The 16,815-nt window shown below is 48.7% G+C and overlaps 6 protein-coding genes across 6 annotated transcripts; 2 read left to right on the top strand and 4 right to left on the bottom strand.

Moving 5' to 3' along the window:
* Positions 1-420: 420 nt before the first annotated feature.
* On the bottom strand, positions 421-1,747 carry EDB91DRAFT_1133060 (HAD-like domain-containing protein). Its single transcript, XM_041318721.1, has 6 exons — positions 1,601-1,747; positions 1,315-1,383; positions 1,114-1,260; positions 756-1,054; positions 604-707; positions 421-550 (listed from the first exon to the last, which is right to left on the bottom strand). The coding sequence occupies exons 2-6, from the start codon at positions 1,381-1,383 to the stop codon at positions 447-449; spliced, it is 723 nt and encodes a 240-aa protein (XP_041177353.1). The 5' UTR covers positions 1,601-1,747; the 3' UTR covers positions 421-446.
* On the top strand, positions 1,748-4,601 carry EDB91DRAFT_1133053 (dicarboxylic amino acid permease). The gene is made up of 11 exons (XM_041318720.1): positions 1,748-2,292; positions 2,355-2,679; positions 2,730-2,747; positions 2,800-3,221; positions 3,271-3,328; positions 3,384-3,632; positions 3,689-3,761; positions 3,819-3,943; positions 3,994-4,036; positions 4,091-4,308; positions 4,371-4,601. Exons 1-10 carry the CDS (start codon positions 2,143-2,145, stop codon positions 4,287-4,289), a joined length of 1,662 nt encoding a protein of 553 aa, XP_041177352.1. The 5' UTR covers positions 1,748-2,142; the 3' UTR covers positions 4,290-4,308; positions 4,371-4,601.
* A 255-nt stretch (positions 4,602-4,856) lies between these two features.
* EDB91DRAFT_1282701 (uncharacterized protein) lies at positions 4,857-6,660 on the bottom strand (the record flags this gene model as incomplete). The annotated part of the gene is made up of 7 exons (XM_041324755.1): positions 4,857-5,444; positions 5,507-5,656; positions 5,724-5,873; positions 5,926-6,090; positions 6,137-6,185; positions 6,241-6,364; positions 6,420-6,660. The coding sequence occupies 7 exons, from the start codon at positions 6,658-6,660 to the stop codon at positions 4,902-4,904; spliced, it is 1,422 nt and encodes a 473-aa protein (XP_041177351.1). The 3' UTR covers positions 4,857-4,901.
* Positions 6,661-7,522: 862 nt separating this feature from the next.
* EDB91DRAFT_1133038 (uncharacterized protein) lies at positions 7,523-9,491 on the bottom strand. Its single transcript, XM_041318719.1, has 8 exons — positions 9,396-9,491; positions 9,040-9,346; positions 8,696-8,968; positions 8,422-8,640; positions 8,185-8,322; positions 7,596-8,133; positions 7,570-7,572; positions 7,523-7,547 (listed from the first exon to the last, which is right to left on the bottom strand). Exons 2-6 carry the CDS (start codon positions 9,160-9,162, stop codon positions 7,996-7,998), a joined length of 891 nt encoding a protein of 296 aa, XP_041177350.1. The 5' UTR covers positions 9,163-9,346; positions 9,396-9,491; the 3' UTR covers positions 7,523-7,547; positions 7,570-7,572; positions 7,596-7,995.
* Positions 9,492-9,792: 301 nt separating this feature from the next.
* EDB91DRAFT_355213 (uncharacterized protein) lies at positions 9,793-10,619 on the top strand. Its single transcript, XM_041326986.1, has 4 exons — positions 9,793-9,837; positions 9,892-10,071; positions 10,144-10,254; positions 10,319-10,619. The coding sequence occupies exons 2-4, from the start codon at positions 10,057-10,059 to the stop codon at positions 10,511-10,513; spliced, it is 321 nt and encodes a 106-aa protein (XP_041177349.1). The 5' UTR covers positions 9,793-9,837; positions 9,892-10,056; the 3' UTR covers positions 10,514-10,619.
* A 1,516-nt stretch (positions 10,620-12,135) lies between these two features.
* Positions 12,136-16,360, bottom strand: EDB91DRAFT_1133031 (timeless protein-domain-containing protein). The gene is made up of 12 exons (XM_041318718.1): positions 15,480-16,360; positions 15,045-15,432; positions 14,756-14,994; positions 14,358-14,691; positions 14,198-14,310; positions 13,999-14,145; positions 13,799-13,948; positions 13,524-13,736; positions 13,319-13,463; positions 13,173-13,271; positions 12,577-13,122; positions 12,136-12,548 (listed from the first exon to the last, which is right to left on the bottom strand). The coding sequence occupies exons 1-12, from the start codon at positions 16,299-16,301 to the stop codon at positions 12,376-12,378; spliced, it is 3,369 nt and encodes a 1,122-aa protein (XP_041177348.1). The 5' UTR covers positions 16,302-16,360; the 3' UTR covers positions 12,136-12,375.
* Between the last annotated feature and the right edge of the window lie 455 nt (positions 16,361-16,815).

The raw sequence follows: 16,815 nt of genomic DNA, 5'->3' as shown, positions 1-16,815 counted from the left end.
CTTCCGCCGTGGTGATGCTAGTGGGATGTCTCCCGTTTCATATCTTTTGCCTGAAATTTTGCTAGCCCGCGTAATCCGATTGAAAGAGCTTGGCTTACCCGGCTGTCGGGACACTATCTGGCTCTTGGCTGGGTGCTCTTCCAATCGCACTGGACTGGGACCGACCTTGGCAGATCAGGTTATGTTTATCATCCATCTAACGAGGGATGTGCTCATGATGCAAGCAGGCCTGGCCGCTAACGCCTCTCTTTGGAGGGATCACTGGCTATATAGCTGGATCTCTCACAGCGCTTTTCGTCCGCGCACTAATGTGGCTGGCAGAAGAAAACATCAGAATGCGACAATCGGAGAGGCAGAAGACCACCGAGGCGCCAATTCCTGCTATTCAAATTATCGTTCTAGATATATGATTAATCCACCCTTCTATGCATGGGAGAAGACTAAAACTATTTTCCGTTGAGGACGCGAAGATCTCCGATAGACTGGGTGACGTAGTCGGGTACTATTGGTGACGCATCTGGGCCGGTGATATTTTGCTTCGATGTGATGCCTACGGACCACGACATTCATGTCAAGTATTGATTATTGATTTTAAACACACACCCGTCAGGACGAGGAACGTTACCAGGCCCCCAGCTTGCCCGAATAAAATATCAGTGTTCAAGCGATCCCCAACCATTATCGTGCGTTTCGGATCGAAGTTCACCCTGTCAGAAAAGCACCAAAAGCACCAAAAGCTCGGTGGAAACACTCACTTGGCTTGGATACAATCCAACATCGTCTTTGCGGGTTTTCCGATACTTATCGGATCCTTCTCCAGCGCAAAGCGTAATGAAGCGCTGATAGCTCCAGCTCCAGGCAAGAGTCCATCTGTGCTCGGGAATGTACTGTCTTCATTTGTGACTAGGAATCGGCAGCAGGGGTTTCGTGTGAGGTATTGGAATGCTTTTGATAGCTTGGTATAATTTACGCTGAGGTCCAAACCGCAAAGTACAGCTTGAACGTCTGGGTCGAGTGAGAAGTTTGATAGTGAGAATAGGGTCAAGGGTGCAATCTGCTGGATCCTGAACGTGCATGAGTGCATTGTGGGTATGGGACGGAGTGTATGCGCACTGTTCCGCCGATAAACGATACGCCTTCTTCCCGCAGCTCTTCCTCGATCCCTGCCATCCCGATCACATACACCTTCTTAACCTTTCGAAGCTTCGTGACGGATGAGATGTAAACAGCAGAAGCATATGCCGATCCATATATCTCTTCCTAGCATCGCACCGTCAGGCAGCTCTCTCAACAAAAACACGACGAAATACCCACCACACTCGCTTCCATGCCCAACATATCAAACTTGCCCTTATAACTCTTCCTGGACTTGCTAGCATGCATTATTAGTTACAGAAAGAACGCGCTTCCCTTAATGCAGCAGCACGCGGGTGTAAATGTAAATTGTTATGAAGATCGTCGTTAATGCACGACATGCCTCGCTTCCGAAGGATCTCCATCTTCGACTGCGCCTTCGATCAATCGATCGCCGTGTCATAATACGCCATCGCAGTCGAACATCCAGGTGTCATAGTCGTTGATCAGGGTTTGGTATTCGGATGCGCGGGGAGGGGCAGGGGATGGGGGATTCGGGCTTCCGTTGGAGCCTATAGTGACACTGATAGGCTTTGGGTGATGCTAGTGGGAACTTTTCAGTATGAAAAACTGTCAGTGTCAATACCAAGTCAATACTGTGGTTGCCTTTTGCGGACGAACCAGTCCTCGTCATGGTTTTGTCAATACCATATCACTTACAGGCGCTCGCTGCTTGCAAGTCCAGTCGATGCTGCGAGACACGATGGACGACCTCCTCAATTGGCTGGGGGGCTTCTGGAACGAGAGCAGTCATGCCGCCTAGTCTCTATTACACCAGCTAAAATCTTACGGTATGTTCAAACTCTGACACTCACAGTACCTTGTCTTTATCTTGATGATGATTCATGCGACGCTTTTTATAGTTCCCCTCTGTGAACACCTTGGCGCACTCAATTGCAAGCGACTCCACGAATAGCGACCACATATTGCTTAAATGTTGAGAAAAGTGCGCGACCTTATCTTCCTTCGAATCCTTCTCCAAGTCTCCCCCTTGTCCGAATCCGCACCATGGACGTGCACAGCGATGACACTGAGAAGAAGATCGACAGCTTCGTCGCTAATAAGGATGATGCTTATTTTGACCCGGTTTTAGTGGACCCGACTGAGGAGTTGTCTTTGCATCGTGGTTTGAAAGCGAGACAGATTTCTATGATAACGGTATTGCATGCATTCATCGCGCGTCTTCTATCAGCAGCTGAAACTCCTTCGTTTGTCCTAAGCTAGGAGGCTCGCTGGGCACAGGTCTCATAATCGGTTCGGGCACCGCTCTCGTTAGAGGCGGTCCGCTGGGACTCTGGTTCGGATACTCCTTCATGGGCATGGTCTGTTACTTCGTTATGATCTCCCTGGGAGAAATGTGCGCGTATCTACCTCATAAGAAGGGTTTTGCTGGCTATGCAACTCGTTATGTGGATCCTGCTTTCGGGTTCGCTCTTGGATGGAATTATGTATTCAAGTATTTTGTTCAAACTACGAATAACGTGAATGCGGCTGGCGCTGTGGTGCAGTATTGGACCCTGCGCGTGCCTATAGAAGTGTGGATGGGTGCGTGCATCCTATTGCAATTTGCTTAGCTGACACGAGTGTTGTTTCAGTGCTTTACATTGCGTTGAGTGCGATATCTGTCCGACCGGGTTGTACTAGCCCAGCTAACATGCCTTCCAGTCTTTCTCATCAACATGTTAGGCATTCGCGTCTTCGGCGAATTTGAATTCTGGTTCTGTAGCATCAAGGTCGTCTCTCTGGTCGGTCTTATCTTGATGGGACTCATCATCGACCTCGGCGGTAATCCCGAACACGATCGCATCGGGTTCAGATACTGGAAAGCACCCTACGGACCTCTCCGTGATTATCTCCTTGCTGAAGTACACGACTCTCGTGTCGCTCAGTTTCTGGGGTTCTGGAGCAACCTTACCACTGCATTGTTTTCGTACATCGGCACGGAGCTGATCGGCGTGACCGTTGGCGAAACTGAAAATCCGAGAAAGAATGTGCCAAAGGCTATTCGTAGGATGTTCTTCCGTATTTTGGTGTTCTATATTGGTGGTACGTTCGTCATTAGCTTGACGGTCCCGAGCAATAGCAACGTACGTGATACTGTGCGTCAGAATGGAGCCATTCGTGACTTTGCTGTAGGCACTTTTTGTGGCTAGTAAATCTCCAGCCGGTGCTGCTGCGTCGCCATTCGTCGTAGGTATGTAGCTTGTCGCTAGCTATACGACCCTGGAGTCTAACGTCCCCTCGATTAGCGACGACCATTGTTGGCATCAAAGTCCTGAACCACATCATCAACGCCGTGGTGTTAATCTTCGTACTGAGTGCGTCGAACTCAGACCTCTATATCGGCTCCAGGACGCTCTATGGCCTCGCCGTGGAACGCAAGGCACCTCGCATATTCGCCAAGGTCAATCGTGCCGGGGTTCCTTGGCCCTCGCTTATTCTGAACACTCTGGTATGTTTCTTGACATTCCTTAACGCAACCTCTTCGAGTTCTGTTGGTAAATGAACGTCGTTGTTCGGTCGTTTTTGCATGTTGATTTTGTTGTTAATGTAGCGTTCGGCTGGTTCGCGAGCCTTATTGCAAGCTTCGGCGCTATCACATGGATGTGTATATCCTATACGCACATGTATGTTGCTGGTGCTAGGCGGGTTTTTATGTACTGATCAAGTTGATCGCTTTCCAGTGCCTTCATGCGCGCGTTGAAGGCCCAAGGAATAGATCGAGACACTCTCCCTTACAAGGCGCCCTTCCAACCGTACGCGTCGTGGTTTGCCTTGATTTTCACAGGGATTGTGCTCTTTTTCAACGGTAGCACCTCCCTGCACATACCTAGAACTCGGTACTAAAACACTAAACAGGCTTTAGCGCTTTCCTGCCCTGGGTATCGTCATCCTTCATCACGTCAGTGGCTACGTTGACTCATCAATCCTTCGCGAAGTACTAATTACAACACAGATCGTACATTGCTATCCCGATTTTTATTGTGCTATGGGGCGGATACAAAATTTACTACCGCACATCGACGATCCCCGCTGCCGAAGCCGATCTTTTCTCAGGAAAACGTGAAATTGATGAAGAAGAAGAACGATTCTTAGCACGGGAAAAGTTGAAAGGTCCACGTTCGGCATGGCAGCGAATTTGGGACTCCCTATAATCAATCAACCACAGAAAGAGTAAGTCGACCCCAGCTTTCTCGAAACGGCATCCATTTAACAAGGTTTTCGCCTCCTCCAAGTTATTTAGAGAACCCACCAAAGCTCAAATTAATGCACATTTTTGGTTATCCCTAGGGCTCCGCGTATTTGCGCTGGTTTGAATTGCATGCGAGATAAGACATATACACCTACTTGGGAACGTTAAGGTTCGCGCGGCGTTTCATGTCGTTCAGGGACTCTTTATGAGCTCTTTTCAATCTATGTCGCGAAGGGCGGTTCGCGCGCGGGAAAACTCTGGCCCAATCCCGGCCTCTGCAGATTTCCGCCTGAAAGGCGAGCAAGACAGGTAGATAATGAAAATTATGGGCTTCTGTCTTCCAATCATGCGTCGTGAAGGCGCCACATGGCAGAATCCGCATCAATATTTCTACTAACCTAGGTATTTCAGCGCCCAGACGGTGTTTCCTTGGCCTCTCTTGGGATTGGTGGCGTCGGATGCCGCTGCCAATCGATGAGACTTTGTAAGGGATTTATTGTGATTGCCCTTGATATGCCCTCCTAGGGTTTGCATACATGGCATAACATAGGAGCAAAAGAGAGGACACGTTCATTCATGATAAAGTTCCCAGCAAGCGACACGCCTGAATGAGAGCATAAGTAACGCTATTCTCCTTCGGACCTCCTTTTCCGCAGCCTTCGAGGTCAACGGGCGTTTCAGAAATTGGCTTCTTCGAGGACGAGCGGTCGCAGCGCATCTTGTTCGCATCTTCGTCCACAAACAACTCTTTTCTTTTTCGGCGGTATAGGGTAGGGTGCAAATCGAAAGTGTCCAAGCGGAGGCGGTCCCTGACTTCTTTTTTGATCACGTCTTCAATCTGCTCCATGAAAACCTTGTTTTGTCCCAGGCGGATGTAGACCACAGACGACATAAGGCTACGGTCCTCGGCGGACAAAGCCATTGCGATCCCCCTCTCGTGGCTCAAAAAGTGGGACGGATATTTTGCTTCACAAGCGCTTTGGTATGCAGGCGAAAACTCGTGGTCTTCCATGAGATCTGGGAGCCAGGTCGTAAGTGCATGCATGGGAATCTGATCAAGCTGCATCTGATCCAGCGCGGCGGCGTCAACCCCATTCAATTGTTTCAATTCAGACCACTGAAGGAAATCGCCTAGCAAGTCAGCAATATCCGAAAGCGGGAGCGAATTAGGTGTCTAACATTCCGAATGTCAACTGCTAGCAAAGAAGTGTTCAACGAGTGTTGGCGGATGTAATCTATGCATGATTGGATGGTTTTGATGCCAGGGTGGCCGGGGGCAATTGGATGGTCGACTTCGTCTCCATCTTTTTTCTCGAACCATTGCATGATCTGACAGGAGAGATAGATCGGTGAAACTATTATTCGCATGTGATACGCGTTCTACCGAATGACTTACTGGACCGACATTCATACTCAGCATTGATGCCCCTGCTTCAATGCAGGCGCATGCATGCGCGAGAGAGGTTACCATTGAGAGATGTATGCAAATCGAGTATTTGTTCGTGAGTTCGTGCGCGGCACGAATTCCTTCCTCCGTCGCCGGCAGCTAACGCGAAAGACGGTCAAAGGAGGCTGCATACACGACCCAGGGACATTACCGTGATGATAACTCTCCAGCGTCGAACATCAGCTGCGTCAAAAAGGCTCACGAGAGCGCGGGCTTCGTCCACCATGGCAGCCTTGCTCTCATAAAAGCGCGAATCTATGAATGTTACTACGGGGCCAGGGAATGAATCCAACATAGCCAGGCCAAGCCTAAAAAGCTGCAAGACCGTCAGAACGACGCGCACGCCAACAAGATTAACCTACAAAATATCGAAGAGCGTGCTTAACGTAGAACGTTTCTGCGAGGCCTTGTCTGTTCGTGAAATCACTGAGAAATGCGCTGGAGGCGTAGATAACAAAAGACTGACGGGAATTCTTCTAACACTTGCTTAGCAGCGACCCAAGCATGATAACGAATGCCAGTCGTTTCCGCCAGCTCACTGACATTTTCCGGGGTAAGCAAGCATCCCCAAACCCCGTGATAATTCAATGCTAATCACGCCATTAATCAATCACGTCCAGCAACACAGCCAGAGATAGGACATACCTAGAATGTCCGCTGTGTCGCCATAGATCGGAACATCCTTGTAAGGGAACGAGGGGACAACCCCCATTTCCTCTGCCTCGTTGGAAGCGGGTTCAGGGAGTGACTTGAATTGACCGCTCATCCAAAGGTCCAACTTAACCTTGTCCATCTTCGAGATCGGGTAAGTTCCCTTGTAATAGCTCCGCTGGGGTTTTTGCGCGGCGCGTACATATTGATCGGCAGTGGAATTGGTGACGGGCATCCTACGAGACAGTTAACGTTCCTTACATGGCCGGCCAGCTTTTTGAAGTAGCGGAACATCCACAACATTGAGGATGGTCCACTGTGGCTCATTGTCGTGTGGACAGGTGTGGTGCTTTGGCCGTCAAGGGAGATGTGGCCAATGCGCCGTGGTTTTTTCTGAGACGCGTCAAAGGGAGACAGAGAAGCACGTTCTCTTTGGATCATTTTCGAGCTGCGCAGATACATTCTGGCAGATTTGAACCGCCCCGGGGCACGTTAATATGAAATGAGCCAGATATTCTTCGGATCATCATGATCCAATCATTAAGGACAACAATAGCCAAGGCGCAGCACCCAATGTCAAAAAGAGCTTCACCGTGATAAACATGCGGGCGCAGGACTGTTCAGAAATAGGGTGATGTATGCCATGGTCACCGTCGACCCCAGTCGTCAAGTTGACAATCAGCACATGTCATTAGAGCCCTGCGGTGTCTGCCAATCGTTTCATGAATTCAATGCTCCGTTAAAGCTGCAAGTTCTAGGTGATGGCGACGCACGCCCGGCCTAGGAATGTCGCTCTAACCGGAGGAGGGCCTCGAATCGGCGTTAGTACCTTCCAGAACTTCTTCTGTTCATAAATTATCGTTCCACTGGCAGCGAATCCGATGCACGTCCGAAGGAAGCCGGAAGCTTGAGACGAGCTGTTCGCAGTTGTCCAAAGATGAAGAGGGCAGTGATTTTTTGAGGCAAAAAGGGTCTTGCATTATGCCCGAGAGAGTACCGTTTCCATCAGAATGTTCACTGCCTTGATTGTTCTAGTGTGTGCGCTTGGGAAAAAAAAAAGGTTATTTAAAATGCACCGTCGATATCGGCAACGTGCCAGAGAGACATGACATGGTTGTAGACGGTCAAGTCAAAACTTGCAAGGATGAAGTTCGCTGAGCTTTCAAACAGCTGTACGAAAGGATATACGTAACAGTCATCGAAGAATCTGGTAGATCATTTGAAACAGCCGAAGGCCAAATTGACGGCGTTACCCAAACCGCATCAACGTTCGGTTGATCGAAGCCATACAATCTTGATAAAGTTCGCAAGTAATACCCATAACACGCCTACTTACAATATTACAATAACTATCACGTATTATACATTTTTATGCACATATATCCACTAGAATGCGTATAACTTTTTACAGTGGGGAAGCCAAGTATTAGCGGTGAAGTAAACTCTAGGAGAAATAGCGATGCGGCAAAGAGAGCTAGTCGAAATGCAGCGAGACAATGATAGCGATAGAACGGGGGTATCATCTACACCGATCAGTCGGGAATAATATAACAATCCAGGTATTTCGGCTCTACCGATGCACTTGCGCACGTTCAGCCGAGTAGGCATGCCAGTTATCCACTTCAGCTTCTGGTACAGTTTGGGCAAAAGGAGGGAGTGTTGTGTGATAATGGTTGGACGAGCCATTATGATTATGATGGTTTGATGACTGTAAAAATTGGTTAACAGGTGGAGGCGAGATTGATTTCGTACAACTTACGCTGTAATGATCGTCTTCAACCTTGACGGAACCGTAATGATTGGAATGGTGGTAGCTGCTTGGAAGCGGGTGATGTGATAATGAACTGGGACGACTGTTAACCGGGGAATGCGATGAGTGTTGCATTTGGGCAGGCTGCTGGTGGGTGAAACAGAAAACAAATGGTCACTAGGATCCAAAAAGTTCTCGTAGAGTTTCGAGGACATTACGTCACTCGCGCAAGGAAAAAACACTCGCCGAAAATGGAGGACTTGAAGTAGAACTTGATCCGGACGGGGTATGAGGAATGTGATGGAAAGCGGGAGCATGCAAATTAAAGAGAGAAGACGAGTTGCTTGAAACACCGCCATGACCAGACGTCCCGTTGTGGGAGGGTATACTGCCGTACTGGTGATGGGAGAGCGGCTGCGGAATAGTAAGTGGAGGGGGACGATCACCGTGCGGAGCGTCTTGCGGCTAGTTAAGAGACGCTGTCAGACTATATTTGGTGTTAGGTAAGACTTAAACATACCATGTAGAGATCATCCATCTTCCGTTTCTTGAAGTCGCGGTCACAGTTACGTGTGTCGTGGAAGTTGGACAAGGAGTGTCGACGGTAGTCAGAGGACAAATGATTGCCGCGGTGGTCAGATTCCAACAAACGTCTCATTTCTTCATTTTCTTTCTGCAAGCGGGTATTTTCTTGCTCGAGCTCGCGAATTTTGACCAAGGGAGGCGGTAAAGCTGCCACCTGGTCTGGTGTGAAGCCTAAAGCAGTTTGTAGTTTGGTGACTGTCTGCTCGAGCTTTTAAAAAAAGAAGTGTTAAAAAACGCGTTCAAGTCGCGTCGTGTAGCGCGACGATTGAAGGTACCGACCTGCTCGATGTAAGCCTTTCGCTTTGCACGATGGCGAGCTTGAGCTTTAGCATTACGGCTACGCTCTGGACGATCGGGTTGTGACGAGACAGATTCAGCAGCGGAGTGCGCCATCGAGGACATGTAACGTTATAACGTAACTTTGAGAGAGGAAGGATAGTTCGGGGTTGTAAAAAAAAGATGGACGGTTATTATAGTTGGCTTTGGGGACTCCACTTGACGCCCAAGGCCGGTCCAAAAGAATTCAGTGCCTCGGATTCCGAATTATTCGCTTTGAAAGGTCAGCCGACATGTCTTCAAAACGACCCTGGTGGCAAGCTTGATTCCTTGCAATCTCGAATCAAATCTTAACGAACCTTCTCAAAAATGCATACATACACTCCACCCACGGTAATCCTTTTTCTAACTTTTGAATTCACCTTGAATCACCCTCGGCGGCCCCTCATACTATATAGTACTTACTCTCCTCTACATACATTTTTTTTTTCCTTTCACAGAGTTTCCGTCGGCAATTTGCGGAAGTTCCATCAGGCTAATGCCGCCATGTGCCTTAAGGGATGAATTCGTTTGTTGATCCCCGATCAATAAAATATAATAATCTACTTCCGCGTGTTCAAAAAATCCCCTTTGATTGCTTCAATCTACTCAAATTTAAAACTCAGAACTCCGCGATCCTCCGCTAATTCTCCACACCTTTCGTTATTGCGAAGTGTTCGCTGAGATGACTCCCCGAATATATGTATTGGCATCACAGTTTACCGTAAGAACGCTTGCTACTCAATATCAGTATTCACTTCTGTGATTACAAGCTCAATCCTTGTTCACTCTTACCATTCCCTTACTCCTCTACAGCACTGGTGCAACCCTCGGATATCCACGGCCAAGTACAATTCAGGTGCTTCGCACATGTCACCTGAGCCATAAATGCCCGACATTCAGGGACCCCCGTCTTGCTCCGTCTACTATCGTTGTAAAATCGAAGTCCTTTCTTGCTCTTAATCTAACGTCAAAGCTTGTATGTCTCAAGCAATCGTTGTGTAGTTCGCTCAAGTCCAAATGCACTCCGTCGCTGATGACATTTGACGCCATTTTTTAAAATGACAGATGGCACTGCTCCTGAACTTCTTCTCGAGCAACCACTTGGCACAATGCTGCCAAAACAAAGCGGCTATTATCTGTATCCGCTCGTGGGAATCACTACAGCGCGCAGAAATGGTGAGGTGCCAATCACCTGCCGCCTCGGCTATAATATCGGTAGACAATTAATCGGAATTCTTAGCCACATATCTTGGGAACATACTACTACTCAAGAAAATCATTATCGTACCTTTCGGTGAGATCCGGTCCCGACAAGCAAACAAACATGTCCTGCCATTGTCCTAGTCCACTCTTGAGTCCAGATTCAAAGGTAACTAGGCTAGGCTCGTCTGTTCACAAAAGAAACGCGACAGGTATATGGCAAGTAGTTCCGTGATTGGCGGGGCCTATACTCGGTCTCCAGATCGCAATGGTATCTGGTGCTAACCAAGTTGGTCCTATATCCACTTGCAGAAACGCTGAATTGAACCCAACCAATTCAATCGGCAACTCCCGTCCTCCCACGCGAAGGCTGTGCAAGTCTCTTCACGCCAAACTTCTTTCCGATCCAAGCCTCTGGTGATCTTCATTTATTAGCCAAACCTGGGTATGTTTGCCGCATTAATGTCCTACCTTTGTACGTCACGCCACTCCCATTCAACGCCTCACAATCGCGTTCAAGGGTCCCTCTCATTGCCAGCCCAGCGACAGGCATTCAGGTTCGTCCTAATAATAATCGCCGCAGCGAAGCATAAACAATCGTACACACGGACCCATTTTGCGACTGGCACTAAGACAAGACAAGCGCTTTGCACCCCTGCGGTTCGGAACCTCCAATATAGGCATCTAAGAGCCGAAGGGCGAGCAGGTGGCCCATTGACCCCCCAACTATACATAATATCTGATGCGTTCCAATTATGATGGGCGCAAACCGTGGAACCTTCCACCATTGGATATGAGGTCGCGGCTCGGTGTCCACTGACCGACCCATCCTCCTTCCTGATTGGGGCTTCCTCGATTTATTTCTGGTACTAGCCAAAGCTCACGATCATTGATCGAGGCCGCGTATTGTATAGCCTATACACATTGTATGTTGCACTAGCTGAGTGGGTATACTTCCAAGAGCTAATGTCCTTTGGCGCCGGCCACAAGTTTGATTATGGTAGTATTAATCCTCAGCATTCGGAGGTCGCGATCACCGGCAATTAAGCTATCTCTGGCCTCCCCTCCAGCCTCATGGAAAGCTCAAGGCATATCTAAACGAGATAATGGGCTTTACTTCCAAGATTTGCATGGCAATAGGCATCAGGCTGAACTTCTGTAGAGGTGTCACAAAGAAGCTCAATCATCTTGACTTCGGACAAATGTTTTTCCTAAGCTTTCTGGGAGAGAACGCGATACCTCGAATTTCGAAGACGAGTTTCGAAATGGGCTTGAACGGGCATATGCGCCGGTGCCTCGTATGTAAGTATGAGCTCTTCGGGAAGGTAACTTAGGGCTGCCAATTACGATGGCCAATCGGTATAGGTCACTTCTCCTTTTGCAATAGCGCTGTGGAAAGGAGCTTGGCAATAGTCTACCTGCTTATATCATGTACTAGAGAACGTTAGCCGCCGGCCAATACAGCTAGATATCATTTACCAATCAATACGCTGGCTCGCTGTGTTCAAATTATTGGGTTGATTGAGTTCCGGACAGCTGCCAACGGAGCATCACAACCAGCGAGTAGTGGTGCGGTCGACCGGATTTGACGATGGCAAAAACGTTGACACGTTGGCAGCGGTTTGATCGCATTGCACGCCTACTCATTTCGCATTGAGTGCGCAGACAGCCTTTATACAGCAAGGGTGGAAAGTCGGGTCCGATTTTTTAGATATGATTGTGCTTCCGATTTCTTTTTGTCCACGTGCGACGTTGCACGTTTTATTGCTGTCTCATATTGCAACGCTGGCTGATACCAAAGCGGTCGTTCACAGCTGCTGGTATAGTACTGTACCGGTACCCTAGGCAGAAGACTCAGCTGGGGCAACGGCTTGCAATTGCATGCCAGTAACTTTGTAGCCCCTAAATTCGGCTTTACTAGTACTGGCATGTCTAGCGTTGGAAACAAAAAAGAAACATTAGTGAATTAATTGCCGCTTCGCTTGGCGGCAGCTCTCGGTATACGTTAATAGTGTCCGTGCAAAATTCAAAACAGGATGTAAATCAGTACTAGATACAAACGGGATGACGACAGATGCGGTCATGACGGACGGACTGTCATATTTCATCATCTTCGGAAAGGATCAATCTCCCCTTCCCGGTACGTCGAATGGTCACTTCATCTACCCCTACATCATCTTCGTCCAAGGCGCCCACAGAGCTTTCTGGCCTTGTGGAACGCTTTGGGACCGGCCGGGGTCTTGGGCGTGCCCTAGGTGCAGGCTGAGGTTCTGGAGTACTGGGACTTGAGGAAGCGACTTCTCCGCATGGATCCGAGGATATCATCATCACTGTCCGAGATATCCTCATCGGCATTGGCATCCCCTACCGGATGATTCTCGGGGTTCCTGCCCACCCTACCCTTCTTCCTAGCATCAACATCTTTCCCTTTTCTCCGCCGTTTTTTAGTTCCCGTCGCTCGCATGGTGCCGATCTTGCCACTTTGCGCAGCTGCCATGGCAGCTTTATCTCTCAATGCCTTTTCCCTTTCGAGGAAGGCATCCATATCCCCGTATTCAGCATCACTGTCCTCAATGAATTGTGCTGACTTGTATTGCTTATCCTCTTTCTTTTTCTTCTCCCGTCTCTTGCGCTTGGGCTCGTCGTCCTCGAGAAGCTCGACATCAGAGTTAGAGGGTGATCGACGTCTTCGTCGCCGACGGGTTTTCTTGCTCAAGAGCTGTGAAGCTTTCTTGCCGTCAAGGTCGATAGGATGTTGGAGGAATTGATCGACGACGTTGAGGCTGCTCTGAAGGTCGGAAGGAAGAATTACTGCTGGCACGATCCATTGCAATTCATCACCATCTACGAATTGATCAGCGGGTCACTGCTCTAAATTTCGCGAAAGAACGAACCTTCGTCATGAATAGTGAATTTTAACAGGCGAAATATGAGCTTCAATATCGAATTCTTCGTCGCAGCTTCCGCATGTTCATCACTGATGTAGGGTATTACTAGCAAGACGTTAACGCAGTGCATAAATCGTGCAGAATTACTTCACAGTAATCAAGAAATTGGGAGATTGCTTCTGTAGAGGGAGTTAATTTCTTCTGTCCGTCGTCCTCGAGGTCAATTTCCTCGTCTTGCCGTTTTTGATCCGTCTCCTCAACAATCTTATTGCGCTGACGGATGACTAACACCAGGATCTATGGAATTGCGATATTATTAGGGAGTCTTCGCTGAAAATAATTGATATGATTACGAACGTCTTTGACCCATTCTACAAGTTCGGTCTTGCTATCCTCCACTAGCGCCGCTATTGCAATTCCGATTTGCTCGCTCCACGAGTAACCTTTCTTGACTTGCACCTCAGGAGGGAATCTGGTATCTTCTACTGCCTCGCGCTCATGCCGGCCTTTGGTTTCGGGTTCCCAGCTCGAGTACTGTTTCCAGTGTCCGCGGTTCTTTGGGAAGAACGCCTGTTCCCGATTGCGAGGTAGATAAGCGTCAGAATGTAAGATAACAAAAATGAAAACCTCACCTCTACCGCGAGGAATGGCTCTTCTTCCAACGCCTTGAAGAACTTGTGCAAAATGAAATTGACCAATTTTACAAGGTCCTTGGACGAATGATCTTTCGGGAGCGATTTCTGATCATCGAGAATAGTCTTGAAAAGATTAAGTGTCGAAACCTACATGAAAGTAAGACAAAGAGACGAGCAACATATCATTGCACGCGTACGTTGAAATATAGACCTTCGGCCTTAGTTTTGACGACTTGTCGGTGAATCAAGTTCACCGCCCTCTTCATGAACTCAGGCGAATCGAAGTCTCTGTAGCGCGAAAGATATGTCAGTAGTGTCTTAGTTATCTCCGAGTTCGCGAATTTCTGCATAACATTCAACCGTCAAATAATGTTCCGCTTCAGCCATGCGGCGCACCATTTCAAAGGCATCGAAGGTAAACATTGTCTCATGGATGACTTCCTCCTCGCTATCCCCATCTGGCTCGTTCTCGACGTCAGGCACACCATCTTCATCCACTAGTCCCTGACCTGCGATAACTTAAAATGACACTGAAGGTGGAAAATGCATGGCTTACCCGTGGTCTTCTTCCTCTTACCCGGCTTCTTTTTCCTGACGTACACAGCCCCGGTATTCTCCTTCCCCCACCGTTCCAACATCCGCAGCAGGGCGTAAGCGAGGTGCACGCTGGCATTTAAATAGGCTAGTGATTGCGTCCCCTCCTTGTACGATCGCAGGCTCTCGAGTGAGATGTCGAGAACCTCACCATTATAAATCAACTGTTGTTGTAAAACAGCAGCAGCCTCATTGAGGTGAGGGTCGGAGATCACCGACGAAGACATGATGTCGATCAGGAGAAGAAGCTGCGTAAGGCATTCTATTCCCGCTTGCAGTTCGTTCCACATCTTCGGCTGCAAAATATGGCTAATGTGAACCAACGATCTGAGCGGAGGACAGCTTTGACTTTAGCGATACCTTTTCATCCATGGCTTGTCTCATCCGCTTGAGCACCCAAATGATCCACCCGCGGTCGGTAACTTCCGCTACTAGTCCGAGATTCCATTTTCGTGGTCCTTCGATGGCTTTTTCGTTGGAGCGGGATATCAGGAAAAATTCAAGGAACCACTTAGTGATGTAGAGCAGCCGAAGATGATCTTTTTCTTTGATCTTTGGGCGCTCGGACTTGATGTCTTTAAGCAAAGAGCGGAGAAACGCTGTGGAGAGAGTCGTGAGGACAGGGAGCATGAAGAGTGACTATACAGACGATTAAAGGATGAATCCAGAGACTCGCGGGCAAAACCCTGAAGCACTATCTTGGCTTCTACAGATAGATTGTCCTCACGGGCTAATTCGTCAATCTTGTTGCTTTTGCGAGCTTTAGAGCGCTTCGCAAAGTCGAGAATGCTTCCAGACTCCCGTGTGATAGCTGCTTGGCGATGAAGCACGAGCGGCCTGGAATCAGGATTGCTCCCATGCGCCAGATCGTTTGGGCCTTCTGCGTCTGCATCCGGAGATACCGGCTTCTTGCTCGGCTTAAGTTGAACGGCAATAGTTGTTCCAAAGCGGGAGTGGCGGGAAGATGCATTCCGCGCTAAATCTTTCTTTTTCTTGTCCTCCGCAGCAAGCAGGCGATGAAGGTTTTGTGCTGGTTGCTAAAGTGCTGTCAGGACACAAGAAATAAAAATGACATGGACTCTACCTTTGATTGATCTATAGCCAGCAGATGAGGTTTTATGCCGCGAAATAAGAGGTAGAATATTTCGAGTACAAGCGTATTTGATGCATTGAAAAGAGGGTCGTTAGACGTGTTGGCAGCAATTGTCAGGAGCAAATCTAGAGTATGTGTTTCCGAGAGTGCTTTCACAAGTCTAGTCTGCAAGCTCGAATACTCCGCCTGGTCCGCACTAAGGTGCATATTTGCGGGGAGGTCCTTGATAAATATCAAGTTCCGGATGAGATGCAGGATCAGATTTACTATCTGTCCGTCGCGTTCCTTCCTCTCCTTTGCGGATTTTGAAATTGGCGGGAGCAGAACCCCGAAGAGAGCTTGCATGACGCCTGGCGTCAAAAGCGCAGCTTTGTAATTGAGATGGCTGAACATCAGTTGCGTATAGTCTGTCCCTTTGTCAAGTTCCTCATCCAACTCCTGCAGCTCCGCCGCCATATCGATGGGCCAGGTCATGGCTGTCATCAAGTCCGCACATGCGATGGCCCGCTTGTCTTCCACGAGCCCCTTGCCCGCAGTCGCCAGCAAAATCGGTACGAGGTCGTTGGGGAGGACCCGGGTCTCCCAAAATATGCGCGCTACTGTGCGCTCGTCGTCTGTATCGTCCTTCCGCCAGAGCTTCTTCAGATCCCGTAGACAACCGCTGACTTCATCGCCCATGCGGTAGACGCCCCCTTCGTAGCCGCCAAGTGCATCGACGACGCGTTTGACGACGGGCTCGAGGATAGCTCTTCTGTCGAGTTCTTCTGCCCCGGATTCATGGGAGGAGTGGATTGAAATGACGTCGTCATCCATGGGGGAGTGGTCTTCTGAGCAGGATGAGTCACGTACGCGAATTGAACCTGTGATTGATTCAGACTACACGGTTTGTCACACCACGTGATGAAAGTCACAGGTCTCATGCCATTTATCGAGATTAATATCACAAATGTGTACGACGTTCATCTAAGCAGACTCGGGTTACGATACGTACACTACACGACTTGTAGTCGGTGTTGTTCACCTCTCGAATTGACGGGGACCTCATTGCTGGCCATGCCTCACCGTCTGCGTTCACACGAGAATCGAGATAGAGTGAAGCTAATTAGCTTAGCTGCTCATGAGTACAGGGATGCCGCGTTCACCGTATGTAGGCCACAGCACTTGTATCAGCGGCGCGGGTAGAATCATCAGTACCAGAAATACAACAACACCACTCGACATAGAACCTGTTGCAAGACAAGCTTCTCTTTCCCATGTCAGCGGGGTAAGACAACTTCTCCACCGCCAGGCAATCTTGGATAACCCTCTGAATGTGGGGCGACGATAG

Source organism: Suillus paluster (assembly GCF_016628075.1).
Source record: "Suillus paluster strain FC165 chromosome Unknown EDB91scaffold_25, whole genome shotgun sequence".
Classification (NCBI taxonomy): domain Eukaryota; kingdom Fungi; phylum Basidiomycota; class Agaricomycetes; order Boletales; family Suillaceae; genus Suillus; species Suillus paluster.
Note: the sequence above shows the minus strand (reverse complement) of the source record. Positions and strands in the feature narration are given on the sequence as shown.